Source organism: Euwallacea similis, chromosome 34, assembly GCF_039881205.1.
Source record: "Euwallacea similis isolate ESF13 chromosome 34, ESF131.1, whole genome shotgun sequence".
Lineage (NCBI taxonomy): Eukaryota > Metazoa > Arthropoda > Insecta > Coleoptera > Curculionidae > Euwallacea > Euwallacea similis.
In genome coordinates, this window is record NC_089642.1 from 1,499,449 (window position 1) to 1,513,889 (window position 14,441).

A 14,441-nucleotide genomic window follows, 5' to 3' on the forward strand; every position below is an offset into this window, starting at 1 on the left:
AGCCCAAAAGAGAGCGTTGTTGACGTAACCAACGGTTTTATAGGGTTTCGGTAGAAAAATCTGGAATGTATTGCCGGAAGCCGTTACGGAAAAATGTTTTCCCGCCGCTGTTTGCAATCTCTAGGGACCGAAAGGTTGCTCTGATTCGCAGGGCACTGTCACTGTCATTGATAGACGGGTGACAATGCACTATGCTGTTGGCTCCGCCACACTCCGAGAATCTGCACCGACAACTGACATTCAGACATTCGCAATTGACGGATGACAGTGGCGGAAGTACAGAAAGGGTTCGTTAGGTTGTTAAAAGGAAAACTACGCCTGAAATTCCCTTTTTCTGTCCTGAACTCTCTTGAAATAAAAACATCACCCTTTATCAGTCGTCTCTCTTTATACTATCAACAACATAACATTTTTATTTGGATATTTTCAACATGGGGAACGGTCCGCATACCTAAATTATAAAAAGTGAAAAAAAACTTTTTTTTTCATTTCCAGATAAAATAGATACTTCTATGATAGATTGGATTCAGTCTCAAGAACATCCACTAGCGAAAATGGGTGTTAAAAAGATTAGGATAGAAGTCGGGGACCAAAATTATTATGGACGCGTTAAATTCATACATGGCTTAATAAACATAATTCCAGACAACGCCGAAATATCCGTATCATCATTTACTGGATCCCGTCTTGCTGGCTTTATCGAGGTGGGACAAAAAGCCCTACAATTGAATCCGCGCTTTGGGCGACCCTGTATGGTACTGCATTTCAGGGCACCAGACCGGAGGAATGTGGCCGTGAAAAAATTAAAAGCCTTAATGGGGTATGTAACATTCTAACCTGTTTTTAATTTTTAATAGACAGTATAACTTGCTTAATACAAGGACCCAATGGACTGGCAAATTCGCTCGCTATAACCAATTGCTTATTGCATTAGGTTCATTGTATTTCCAATACATGTGTATGTAAGCTTTCATAAAGAAAGGGATGTGGGGTTACTTATCAAATCATTTAATGTAAGTGTAAGGAACATGATGCCTCATAAAAATAGTGTTGTGGGTTATTCCTGGACATGTGCAGTATGTCACAGACACCTGTTGGTGTCCTCGTTGCATGTTGAAAGTGGACTAAACTTGTACTAACTAAAATAGATCATTTGTGGTAAAAGATGAGGAGGGTCTGTTTACCATCTCGTCAAAAACATATGGAGATGTGAAGAGAATGATTAAGGGATGGAAGAATGGGAAGAATGTATAAGGTTGGATGTCTGTTCTAGAGGGAAAAATAGACGTCCTCGGGGTGACTCCCATGCATTGTATGGGAGAGCACTCAGTTCCTGATTTGTGTTTGGACTTGCGTTTTTTCCCTATCTGAGAAATACCCAATCTGACATGTATGTATGTACATATGTAGGCACATATCGAGGGTGATATATCAGAGAGACAGATGTACCATTTTTCTAGTTTTGCAGTAGAGAAGATTTTGTTAGTGTTTTCAGTTTTTGCTAGAAACTTTAAGCTTTTGATAATCGACAGTCTTGATAATTTATTTGCTGTCTAGAGGGGCAAATATCTGTGTACATTTTATGACATTTTTATTATTACTATCAACTTATTACTTCAAATTATAATTAGTATCAACTGCACTTTCTAAATACATCAACTTAAAATAATAGCATAAAATGCGAAATTAAACCCGTTTTCTTTTTCTCATTTTCCCTTTTATGACAGAGAGCGGTATTTCATCAGAGTCAATAGAAGCTTCAAAGACTCTTCGTTGCCCAAAGTGTGTTTTAGTCTCAAGTAAAACAGTTTATACACATCTTCGATTACGTTACTTTGACATAACTCACTTAAATCTTTAAACTTCTTTTCACTTATAGGTAGAATCTTTCAATACGCAGGATAATCATGCAAGTTTGTGGGATATTCATGCACGTTATTGTTTCGATTTGCCCTTTTAAAGTTTTTTGTATCAAGCTGATGAAAATCCTCCCACATTTCATTTTTGTAAAGAAACAATGAAGGTCTTTCTTTATGATACTTAGTGCCGATATAGTTTTAAGGATTTACTTGGGACATAAGAACCCGTACGCCTTTATGATACTACCAGAACTTATAACAATTGATACATACGTCTTTAAAATACCCGCCATTTTTAACTTAATATTTTCGCCGTTTTGATATGTTGTATGGATTACTTTTACAAATTCAATAACGTAAAAATCTCAATTTTTCAAAAAGTAGCGCTTACACCCTTCTGACATATTACCCTTAATATGTATGTCTGTATATTGAATAGAGAGCACATTTTGAACAATATTTTCTGAGTTTATGCAATAAAATGATAGATCACACTTAACCTTTAATAAAATATTAAGGAAAAAATAGTTAAAAGTTTTTGCTCAAAATTTTTATCACATACTAATCAACAGGTCACAATTACAATATTCTTTTATGTGAACACTTTGAATATCAATTGAAAAACGAAACTAAATGCAATTGTAGGGTCTGCTGAATTTTTAAAAAACAACAATATAAGTTTAAATGCATCGAAATTCCTTTTGGTTGTCAAACTTGTTTCTTATATCCGAGTATTTATATATTTATTTTTTCATATTAGAACTTACAAATGTGCTTCTTCTAAACCGTACCTCGTGATAAACAAATATATGTGTTTATATGGAACTTTTGAGGAGACTATAAATTGGACGTTATAACCATGATCATCTATTAAGAGAGTTCTGCCGTAGTTACTTTTACTTTACAAGCACCTATGCAAATAGCTGAAATGAAAATTTAATGTGTATTATTGATATTTAGCTGTGGTTTTGTTTGCTAAATGTAGTGGTTAAATACTCTTATTAGTTTTTTTGAATGTAACCTATGTTTTGCAGTTTATACTACTGTATTTTTTACAGAGCTGAAAGCACGTGATCGTTGTCCTCGTCGCCAGAGTCGACGAATTCCGGGATAAATGCATCTTTAAGCAGCCCTGCTAATTTTGATAGATGATGTATGTAGATGATAGATTTTTAGACTAGCGTAAATTAAGCAGATGAAACAAAATAAAGTATCTTAATTTGACATTTTAATTTTTTTGCTTTTATCAACAATTACTACCGAGTGGTCATTTAAATTTCATATCTAGCCAGCTGTGGGATTTTACCCGAGAGTTATAGAAGATAAGAAGTAGGTCGTAACTCGATCATATGTCGCAAAATCACGTTGAAATTAATTTTTGATAAAGGAGCCGAGTGAAGTTATGTTACTTTATTTCCTTTTAATTTGGAGATTTCAATTAAACATTGAGAACATTTTTTAATAACACAAGTCTAATTATGTAAAAAATTTACAATAATTGCTGAAAATGTTGTCCATTCACTTCAATGCACAAATTTACCCGTCGCTTCATACTCTCGAAGATATTGTCGAGAATTCCTGGGGTGGTATTTGTACACTCTGCTCTAATCCATTCCTTAAGGTTTTCGATTGTGTGTACTAGTTGTCTAAAAACGTTATTTTTTTAAATTGGGAACAATAAGTAATCCAGTGGCGTAAGGTCTGGGGACCGAGGTAAATAGATACGCTCTGTATATAAACTTATCAAACAATTGACATAATATTCTCTTAGATAATCTAAGGTTGTATGAGCTGTTGCTCCATCATGTTGGAAATAACCCTGTTGTAATTCGTCAGGGTGTAGTTGATTAATGAATTCGTTCAACATATTTCGATAACTCTCTGCTGTAATACTCTTGTTGAAGAAAATTGGTCCAATTAAACGTCTTCAGGAGGCAGCAATCCAAACTCAAATTTTTTGCGGATGTAATGGAGATTTTTGAAATGTGTGAGGATTATTTGCACTCCACATTCGCATATTTTGAGAGTTCACATATCCCAACAAATGAAACCCGACTTCATCACTAAAGAATTACAGATCCAGAAGATTGTTATTCATTGTCTCATTGAACCAGGTGCAATAAGTTATCCTGGTTTCATAATCTAAAGAGGTTCTTGGAACACTTGCATTTTGTAAAGAAACAAATTTAGGTCTTTTTTGAGAATTCTGTGAGGTATCATAAAATAAGTCGATCTGCTGTGTCAGTCTCCTCAGGGAATTATTTGGTATTCATGCATTATCTGGCTTACATTTTCTATAGTGTCTGAAGTTCATTTTTTTGGTCTTCTGCTGCCTGACTTTCTCTGAATGCTGTGGGTTTCACGAAATAAATGTACAATATACTTCAGTGTATTTGTGAAGTTCAATTAATCTGTTACAACTTCAGGGAATTTTTCACGAAATTCTCGAAAACTGGGTTGAACTTCATAAACCCATTTTCCATTAATTAGATGTCCATTACGGAAATAGGCATCAATCATAAATATTTTCTGCTCATCTGTAAATACCGTTTTCCGATAGTTACAGGAAACCGAATTTAAACAAACGATATTGTGGTCTTAAAAAAGACCAATTTTTTATAAAACGGATAAAATTAATAAAGTAATAAAGAAAGGAAAACGAAAAAATGCAAAGGCCGAATGGTAAATGATTAAAATGATAAATAATGATCGGCTAAATGTCTTCGGAAGAAGCGTTTCGTCATGAAAAATAGCAAATGATGTAGGATACTTAGGTAACCAAATATACACAAACGATAATCGACATACGTTTTTTTCTTCCACAAATTCTACAGCTTACTAAATATGAAATTTAAATGATCACTCTGTATTAATTCTTCCTTAGGTTTTGGGGTAATCGTTTCATCTTTGGAGTTTTGGAAGTTTTGTTCGATGTACACTAATTGGATTCTTTGCGACTTGACAATGAGTTCTTTGGAATTATAATTAATTTCAAAAATGTGTGCTCTAATAAAGTCGTTACCTAGTAGGTATGGGAAAATGGTATGTAATAGTTATGTTAGCAAGGTTGATGAGGAGGTTGCAATAACACAAGGTTTCTTGAAATTTGGTGATTCCATCAATTCCCTGTAAAGTGATGAGATTGTCCTCATAGCAAAGAACGTCATCACATAATTTACTTAATTTGACTAGAGACACAGTTGCGCACATTAATATTTAGAAATGGTGGTGTTTTATTTTAAATTTCGTATAATTGGTTAAAAAGGTTATAAATTGAGTGGCAATTATTAAAAACATCAAAATTCCAGTATGAATGTTATTTTAAATGTTTAATAAAAATTCGAATTACAACATACAGTGTAGTAAGTTGATCAAAGGCGGCGTGTGTCAATAAACGATAAACAAAAGTATTTGAAAATCATATTCATACGTCAAAATTCTTTAGTTGCACCTAAAATTTAAATTTATTTCATGAATAAACCAAATCGAAAGTGTTATCAATGAAATAATTTTTACTAGTTCACGTTTAAAAGTCGTTATAATAGCATAACTAACCAGCTAAAAATGAAAACTAAAGAAATTATAACGGGTACAAATAAGTTTCCGTCGTTTGATATCAAAAATTAGGAATTTATTGTGAAAGTATGGTGCATTATGTTTTATTCAAAGTATTGTCCATCGCTAGCCACTACTGTTTCTCACTTTTCTGACAGCATTCGAATGCCACGTCGGAAGGACTCTTCATCTTTTGAGGCTATCCATGAATCGACCCAATCTTTGGTATCTTCATATGATGTAAAGCGCTGCTCAGACAGAGCATGTGTCATCGACTGGAATAAGTGATAGTCTGATGGGGTAAGGTCTGGTGAATATGGCGGGTGGGGTAGGACTTTCCAATTAAGTGTTTCCAAATAGGTCTTGACCGGCACCGCAACATGCAGACGAGCATTACCTTGTAGGGGAATAATTTTGTCGTGTCTGGAGTAGTAATGGGCGCGTTTTTTTTTTGAGTGCTTGGCTCAATCTTATTAATTGTGTTCGGCAGAATTCCAGTAATGGTTGTGTTCGGTTTTAGCAACTCATAATACATGACGCCAAGCTGATCTCACCAAATACAAAATATGAGTTTTTTTTCATGAATAGTTGATTTGGCTGTCGATGTTGAAGCATGGCCAGATGGTCTCCATGATTTTCTTTTTTTTCGAGTTATCGTAATGGATTCATTTTTTATCGCTAGCGACTACTCGATGCAACAAACCCTTTTTTTATGCCTGGCAAGCAACATTTTACTCTTGCGAAATCAGCGTTCAACGTCTCTTGGCTTCAATTCATAAGGAGCCCAATTTCTAATATTTTTAAACGATGCAAAATTGCTTGTTGAGCCACTTCTAATGTAAGTGCAAGTTCTTTTTGCGTTTGGGATGAATTTTCCTTCAATAATACTGCCAATTCCGTATCTTCGTACACTTTAGGTCTTCCACTGCGTTCTTTGTCTTTAAATTTGTGAAACCACTCGCGACAACTTCTCTCACTTGAAGCAGCCTCACTATATGCTTCTACAAGCAATCGATGCGCATCAACTGCAGATTTCTTCAAATAAATAAAGTAAATTAAAAGTTTCCGCAAATGACACTTATTCGGCACAAAACTTGACATTATTGAACGAAATAAATTGTGTGATGCTGATAAGGAGTCACTAATATTTCAGGGTTGTATTGTTGCTAGATGACCAAACTTGCGATAGTACGTTTTACAGCTGACAATTTCAAGATAATCTTCTGGTGGGGCCATGTTTTGTCAAATGGCAGAAACTTATTTGTACACCTTATAGTTTACCAGAACACAAGCTTATGGTTAAACTACATATGAGTAGTAAAACTTACTAACAAATAAGTGAAACAATGGGAAAATCTATTTCTTCTGTTGGATATATAATAAAGACGTTTAAAACTGATAATTTGATCAGAAATAAGCCCAGAGAAGGACGTCCAAAAAAACTCACGAATTGGGAGGAGAGAAAAGTTGTATAAGAAATTTAAAAAAATCTTCATAAAAGTGCCAAAAATCTTGTTGCTGATATTGAACATATTTCTGGAAAGTCAGTTAGTACCAAGACAACCAAACGTATATTAAGAAAGATAAACTATGCGAGGAGAGTAGCTAGGAAAAAGCTTTTCATTAGTAAAGTTAACCTTCGCAAAAGGCGTGCAAAAGGTTCTTTTGCAATGGGACATCGCAATAAACCGATAGAATTTTGGAGACGTGTCATTTGGTCCGATGAGACGAAAATAAATTTGTTTGATTTCGATGAACGACAGTTTGTGTGGCGAAGACCAGGAACCGCGTTCAAAAAAGACAATCTACTTCCAACGATCAAACATGAGGGAAGTTTGGTGATGTATGGCTGCCAATGATGTGGACAATTTACATATTATAAATGAAATTATGAATAAAATGATGTATATTAATATTTTAAAATAACATTTGACTAGTAGTGTTCAAAAATTAGGTCTTCAAGGAAATTATTTGTTCCAGCAGGATAATGACCCCAAACATTCGGCTAGAATAATCCAAGAGTGGTTATTGTACAACACTCCAAAATGCCTTCGTACACCTCCTCAGTCACCGGATCTCAACCAAAGTGAGCATCTTTGACAAAGTTTAAAAAGTCGGATAAGCAAACACAAGATCTCTAAGAAAATAGACTGTATTGCGGCTATTCATGAAGGATAGAGTAGACAGACGTTCAACGACTTGAAAAACTTGTTGATTCGATGCCAAAACGGTTAGAAATCGTTATCAAAGGTACGGGTTATTCGACTAAATATTAGAAATTTTAATATAGATTTTGCTTTTCCTGATTAATTTTAAGAAAAATGTTTCAAATACTTTTGTGCTATTAGTTTTGTTAGGACTTGCGACGTATTGTTATATCATGGATTATGGTTGGGTTATTTATTAGTTTAAATGTTCAAAGTGAGTTTAAGAAACTGATGTTACGCCCATGGACAACCCCAGCCATTGGGTAATACTGTTAGAATTCCCAGCGCTTAACACCCGTCTTCGGTTGAGGGAAGTTATTTTATGATTGGGATTTCCAGCACTGTTCTTTGTCGGGCTAACATTGCGAATCTAAATTAAAGGTACCGCCAAACAAATACAATGGCTGGGCTCCAATAAAAGTCCAGCGATCGTGCCTCTAAGTGCTACGCTTTAACGCGACAAGGTAGCCTAGAAGCCGCTAATGGGGCCTTATCGGGGGTACGTCTATGGGTGTTACACCTCCGTATCAGTACTTAAGGAGGGTGCGAAACTGAAGAAGCTCTCTTTTTCTTTTTTCTCGTTACTTCATCACGGACTCGTACGCGTTAGACTCTCGTCAACACATTTTAAATAACGTGTTTCTCGATATTGTATAGTTGTTAATGTTATGAATAAACCTTTGTTAAGTTAAGAAGGTTTAGTTTCTTTTATACGCGAAAACAGTGTCTCTGAGACTGCGAACTCAGGGTGGTCCTTCATAATCGATTAATCCAGATTTATTTTATCTAGTCATCAATATTCTTAATGGGTCTAGACGTTTGCTTTAATTGATACCTAATATTATTTATTCCTTTTGGATTTAGACTGGCGGGATACATAAATCTAATACTCCCACTCAAAAAAAAAAAAAAAAAAAAAAAAAATGTGTAATAGGACGTACATGCCCCATATAGATGAGGTGTGTAAGTCAGTTAGTCGAAAGAGGGACGCTGCCCTTGCTTCATATACACATGATAATAAAAACGCTCAAGCTCCGATTGATATCTAGTGCTGTGTTTTATTGGCACCCCATTTTCCTATGAAAATCAAATAGGTTATGGGCCCAGGATAAAATTTAAAAAAAAAAAAAAAATAATAATAATAATAATAATAATAATAATTGCGCTGCGTACCGTGCCGTTTAGTGTTCGATCAGTGTTTAGTTGGTGACATTAAGATAAATAAACTTAAGTGATTATGGAAGCCAGTAAGTCTCGACGTAATATAAGACAATTTGATGGTGAACGATACAGTATTTGGAAATTTCGATTGAGAGCCTTGTTAGCAGAAGAAGATGCATTAAAAGTGATAGACGAGGAACCCCCAGTGGAGCCCGACAGAAAATGGGAAAAGCTTGAGCGATTGGCCAAAGGAATTATTATAGAATGCCTTAGCGATACAATAATAGGTCTCGTCACAGAAGAAGCGAAAGCCCGTCAAATCATTGAAAAATTAGATTCAATTTATGCAAGAAAAAGCCTAGCAACGCAGTTAGCTGTCTAAAAGAAACTGTTGAGTTTAAAATTTAAAAGTGACATGCAGTTATCAAAGCATTTTATTATATTCGACGAATTAATGATTGAGCTTCTGGCGGCTGGTGGAACCTTAACAGAAATGTCTAAAACAGCACATCTACTTCTCACCCTGCCATCATCCTATGACGGGATAGTAACTGCAATTCAAACGCTAACAGATGATAATTTGAATTTTGCGTTTGTAAAAACTAAATTGCTCGACTACGAAACCAAATTAAAAGACGAGAATAGTGACACCAGTTCTAAAGTACTACATGTGGAAAGACAACGATTCAAAAGACCAGATCCCTACAACAGAAATAAATATCACGGTGCCAAATTTCCAAAACAAACCATTAGAAAATATTCTTTCAAACAAGGAACACCATCAGGACAGCTGTACCCAAAAATGAAGTGCAAACACTGTGGCCGAAACAATCATACAATAAAGGACTGCTACTTTTACAAGAAAAACCACCGAAAAGGAGAAGAAACTCGGGAACGCACTTTACAAACAGTTCGTACAGAATCAAATAATAGCCAGGGTTTTGCCTTTATGATGGGAACAACAACTTCACGGCAACCTACTTCTTCAGGACAATGTTTAACATTTATATTAGACTCCGGTGCAACGGATCATATGGTGAACCAAAAGAATGTCTTCACATCATACAGACAATTGGATCATCCAGTTCCCATCTCCGTAGCAAAAGTTGGTGTTTCAATAACAGCAACATTAAAAGGAAACATTAGCGTATCAACTGACCAAGGAATGACCGGAGTCCTGGAGGATGTACTATATGCTGCGGACATCCCATACAATTTGCTTTCTGTACACCGAATTCAACAAGTAGGCATGGCAGTAATTTTTAAAGAAAATGGTTCAGTGAGTATCAAGAAAGGCAACAAAACAATAATAAAGGGTAAGTCTCAAAATAAACTAATAACTGTGACAGTAAAAATTAATAAACCTTTAGGGAAAAAGGTAAATGTGACTGAAAGGGTGTTAAATAATTATAAACTTTGGCACGCCCGTTTAGGTCACATAGGCAAAGACAAATTTTTGCAATTAAAAAACATTGATCTGTTGACTGACAATGAATATCTAAATAATATCCAACCTACACATGATATTTGTGAAGCTTGTATTTATGGAAAACAAGCACGCCTACCATTTGCTAAAACTAAAGACAAAACTCACATCAAAAGACCATTATTTATTGTCCACTCCGACGTGTGTGGCCCTATCAGTCCACCCACAATGGACGATAAAAATTATTTTATTATTTTATAAAATTATATTATTTTGTCACATTTATTGATCAATTTACACATTATACAGTAACCTATTTATTAATACATAAATCTAATAATTTATATGTAGTATCGGATTTTGATACTACTGTAGATATAGGATGGTGTTTATATCTTATAATAAAATCACAGATAGGAAAGGACTATAAGTATGCGTTTATTAATGTAAAGTGAACAAAAGAGAGTATAAAGTAACTTGTGAGTTTAGCGAGCGCGGACGCGACTTCTGAGTTACCAACGACAACCCAACCCAGAAGAAAAGAGCGCTTGTATATGCCCTGCAAAATCTTAAATACTAAAACCCATGGTCATAAACCATGGGCGTACCCTGGCTAGGGTGCCGTCTGCACCACCCGCCGCATCAAACCGTTACGTCTTAAGCTGGGAATTGAAACTGCCACTATAGGGCCAACGAAATTGATCAAGGGCAATTCAAATGCCGACAAAATATATTAAAGGCAGTTCCAATGCCGACCCGGTTTATTGCGGGGATTTCCAACACCGACATGGCATGGCATGGGAAGTTCCCATGCCCCAACTAATGCCCACCAGAGTCGTACCCCAGGGGTATGACCATCTTACAGTTAATTCCTACTATCTAATATGTATCCAACTTAACAGTAACACCTATCTACAAGGAACGCGATCCTACATATATTTCAATTGTTTTTATGATAAATCTCATAGTAAAAATTGTTCTAAACTAGTTATAAACGAACAATATAAAATAAATTTATATTCAATTTGCAATTCTATAAGCTTTGTAAGTCTTATAGTTTCGTAAATATTTTACCTAGTTTTCCTAAATGATGTGACTTTACCCGAACCTCAAAAGGTATTTATAGACAGATATTTTTATAATTAAATAAAATAATGTTTTATATACCAATTTCGAATCAATAAAATCAAATATTTTAAGTAATTATTAATTATTCGAATATTTTATTGATAATTAAACATTAAAATGAAAAAAATAAAATTTAAAAAAAAATGCACGGAAGGAGAATTGGACCTAGGACGGCAGTGTAGCAGACAATTACTTTACCCGCTGCGCCACGCCAATCATTGTTGAACGCTACAAACACGCAAGTATTTAAGACGCATAGACCCTTTAATGCCTTTTTTCTCTTGAATGATTAAGTGTTGTATTCCATCTTTTTACTCAGGTAACATATTAATAGGGTACTCTATATCCCCAAACTCGTGTCCTCCCCTTGAAAGTATTAATTTGAGAAAACGGCTCTTAAAGAGGCAACGCAGCGCGTTTATTTGATTCTTAGATTTTTTTATGCTGAATGGAATTTGACAAAAAAGTTGAGGATCCTATATAAAAATAGGAATACGGCGAATGTTTCATTTCATTTCTACAACGTTTGCTGCCTCCGTCAAGTTTCAAACATTCAACGTGCAACACAATTTTTCTTGGTAAGTCGATTTAACTGTTTTAAAAAAAATACGACACTCCTCAACCTTCTCATGTTTCTATATAGTCAGCTGCAACAGTGGCGAGATTAATTATTTGTCCACTAGCAGAATATTTAAAAAATTAGAATAAAACCCAAATTACTTAAATTTATATGAGCCTTATTGCATAAACGAAAATGTATCATTTTTGTCTCAAATATGCAAATAAAATATAAACAATATCTTTCAAAGATAAATAACAAATTCTTAAAAACCAAAAACCAGAAGAGAAAAATTATTCGTCTACTGTCATATTTATGCGAAATGTCTCAATTCAGTATCGTGTAGGATATCTTTTTGATTTTATAACTTCTCCCAACCTGCTAAGCATTGACTCAACTAATTTTCTGACAACTTTCACTGGGATTTTTGCCCATTCTTCCAGACATCTGGCTTTTAGCTCCTCCATATTAAATATTTTATGTTTCTTTGCTCTTTCGTTCAGTTCTCATCACAAATGTCCTATGGGATTTATATCCGGTGACTGAGGTGGCGTTTTTAACACTTTTGGTGTATTACACAACCATTCCTACTTCCTACTAACTATCCAAGCTTTGTGTTAATGGTCATTGTCTTGTTGGAAAACATATTTATCTAAAATTCCCACATCATTTGCGCTTTCGTATAAATTATTCTTAAGGATGTCTAAATAGACAAAGCGATTCATAATCCCGTCAATAAAATTAAGTCGACCCTTCCCGTACAAAGATACGCACCCCCGGATAATAACAGAACCACCTCCGTGTTTCACTGTTGGAATTATATTTTTAGGTTTGTAAGATTTTCCTCGTTTTCTGTACACTAAAACTTTTTTTGGCTTTCAGAATAGATCAATTTTAGTCTCATCCGTAAATATAATGTTTTTCCAAAAATTCTTTGGAAAGATACATTTGGGCAAATTCCCGACGCTTCTTTCTCTTCACTTCATTAACGAATGGTTTTTTCGTACCTACTCGTGCCCTCAAACCATTGTTTCTTAATAATTTTCTTATTGTTGCAACATGTACAACTAGTCCGTAATAATGTTCAACGCTTTTTGTCAAATCTGTGGCCGTAATTCTTGGATTTATTATCACTATTCTAATAATTTCTTATTTCGTGCCATCGGTCAAGGCACATTTTCTTCCTCTTCCTGACAATGTTGCGGTTATTTTCAATGTTTAAAATTTTTTTATAATAAATTGGTGTTGAATAATCCTTTTAAACCAGACCGTCTAATGGTGTGACAGTAAAAATCAAATTGTAGGCGTAATTAATTAAACCTTTTATTTCTTATTATCAACGATCGTTATATATACCCGACAGGCGATAGACTAACTCTAGATTTTTTAACTACTCTTATCGCTAAGCCAGAGAAGGAAGAGAAACACTAACCTAAGCAATAATCATATTTAGGCCGGTCGTTCTTTGAGGCATTGATAACATTGCGTCATATATCTGTGAATAGGAATGCGCTTTATTCGTTGTTTTGGACTGGATATTCCAACAATTGGATCGTTCATTTGCTTCTACCAACAATTCTTGGCTATTTTACATTGCGATCTTCCTTCGTTATTTAATTTTATAACTAACGCTCTTAAATGAGCAGGAACTTCAAAATATTTACGACCCATTTTTAAAATTAACTCGCCTTCTGTGAATGTGAATACTACTCAGATATCACAAATACTTTGTTCAATTTATCTGGAGGAATTTTACAAAAAAAGAAATAAATAGCAAATATTTTGTTGGGCGAGCCAAGTGGACGAATAATTTTGCTTCGCATTATAAATTTAAAAGCATTATCATGCCTCAAGAAATGTTGATAAACATTTTGATTTTCTCCTAATTTGACAAAAACTTAATAATTTGATTGCGAACAGATTTATTTTACGTTAGAAGCGGGTTCTGTCTTTATTATGATAGATTTTTTGAAAATAGGTTAAGTGGACGAATAATTAATCTCGCGACTGTATTAATACAGGGTGGTCACTTTTACGACGCATTCTATGGGGATTTTCGAAACGGTTAAAGATACAAGGTTGGTTAAATGGAGAAAAAGTTTCGTATTATTATGAAAGCAACATAGGAATATCCTATGTAATTACTAAGATATCAAAGAAATACCAAAAAAGTCGATTTTCTTTTTTTGTCTATAACTTATTTATTTTTTATACAATCATTTTGAAACTTGGGTGTTCTATATTTTCCATCAGTGTCTTCAATATGGAAAGGTAAAAAATATCCTAGACCTACTAGTTTACGTGAAAATAATACCAACTTTCGATTTTTTTATGGGCGCCATATTGGATTTTCGCATTTTTGAAAAACACGAAAGATTTCCGTTTCGGCGAGGTGCAACACAAGGGTCTTCTGAACTATTTTATAATAAAAATTAAAATATTTAAATATTTGATGAAAAAATCAAGTAGCACTGGATTTGTTAAGGTCATAATTGGTTTCCAAGTTACTGACTGTTTTTGACACATAAGTCAAGTAGCCAATATTA

The 14,441-nt window shown here is 34.4% G+C and overlaps 1 protein-coding gene across 1 annotated transcript; it reads left to right on the top strand.

Moving 5' to 3' along the window:
• The first annotated feature begins 299 nt into the window (after nucleotides 1-299).
• LOC136418377 (uncharacterized) lies at nucleotides 300-3,055 on the top strand. Its single transcript, XM_066404422.1, has 3 exons — nucleotides 300-441; nucleotides 496-820; nucleotides 2,918-3,055. The coding sequence occupies exons 1-3, from the start codon at nucleotides 432-434 to the stop codon at nucleotides 2,931-2,933; spliced, it is 351 nt and encodes a 116-aa protein (XP_066260519.1). The 5' UTR covers nucleotides 300-431; the 3' UTR covers nucleotides 2,934-3,055.
• Nucleotides 3,056-14,441: the final 11,386 nt, after the last annotated feature.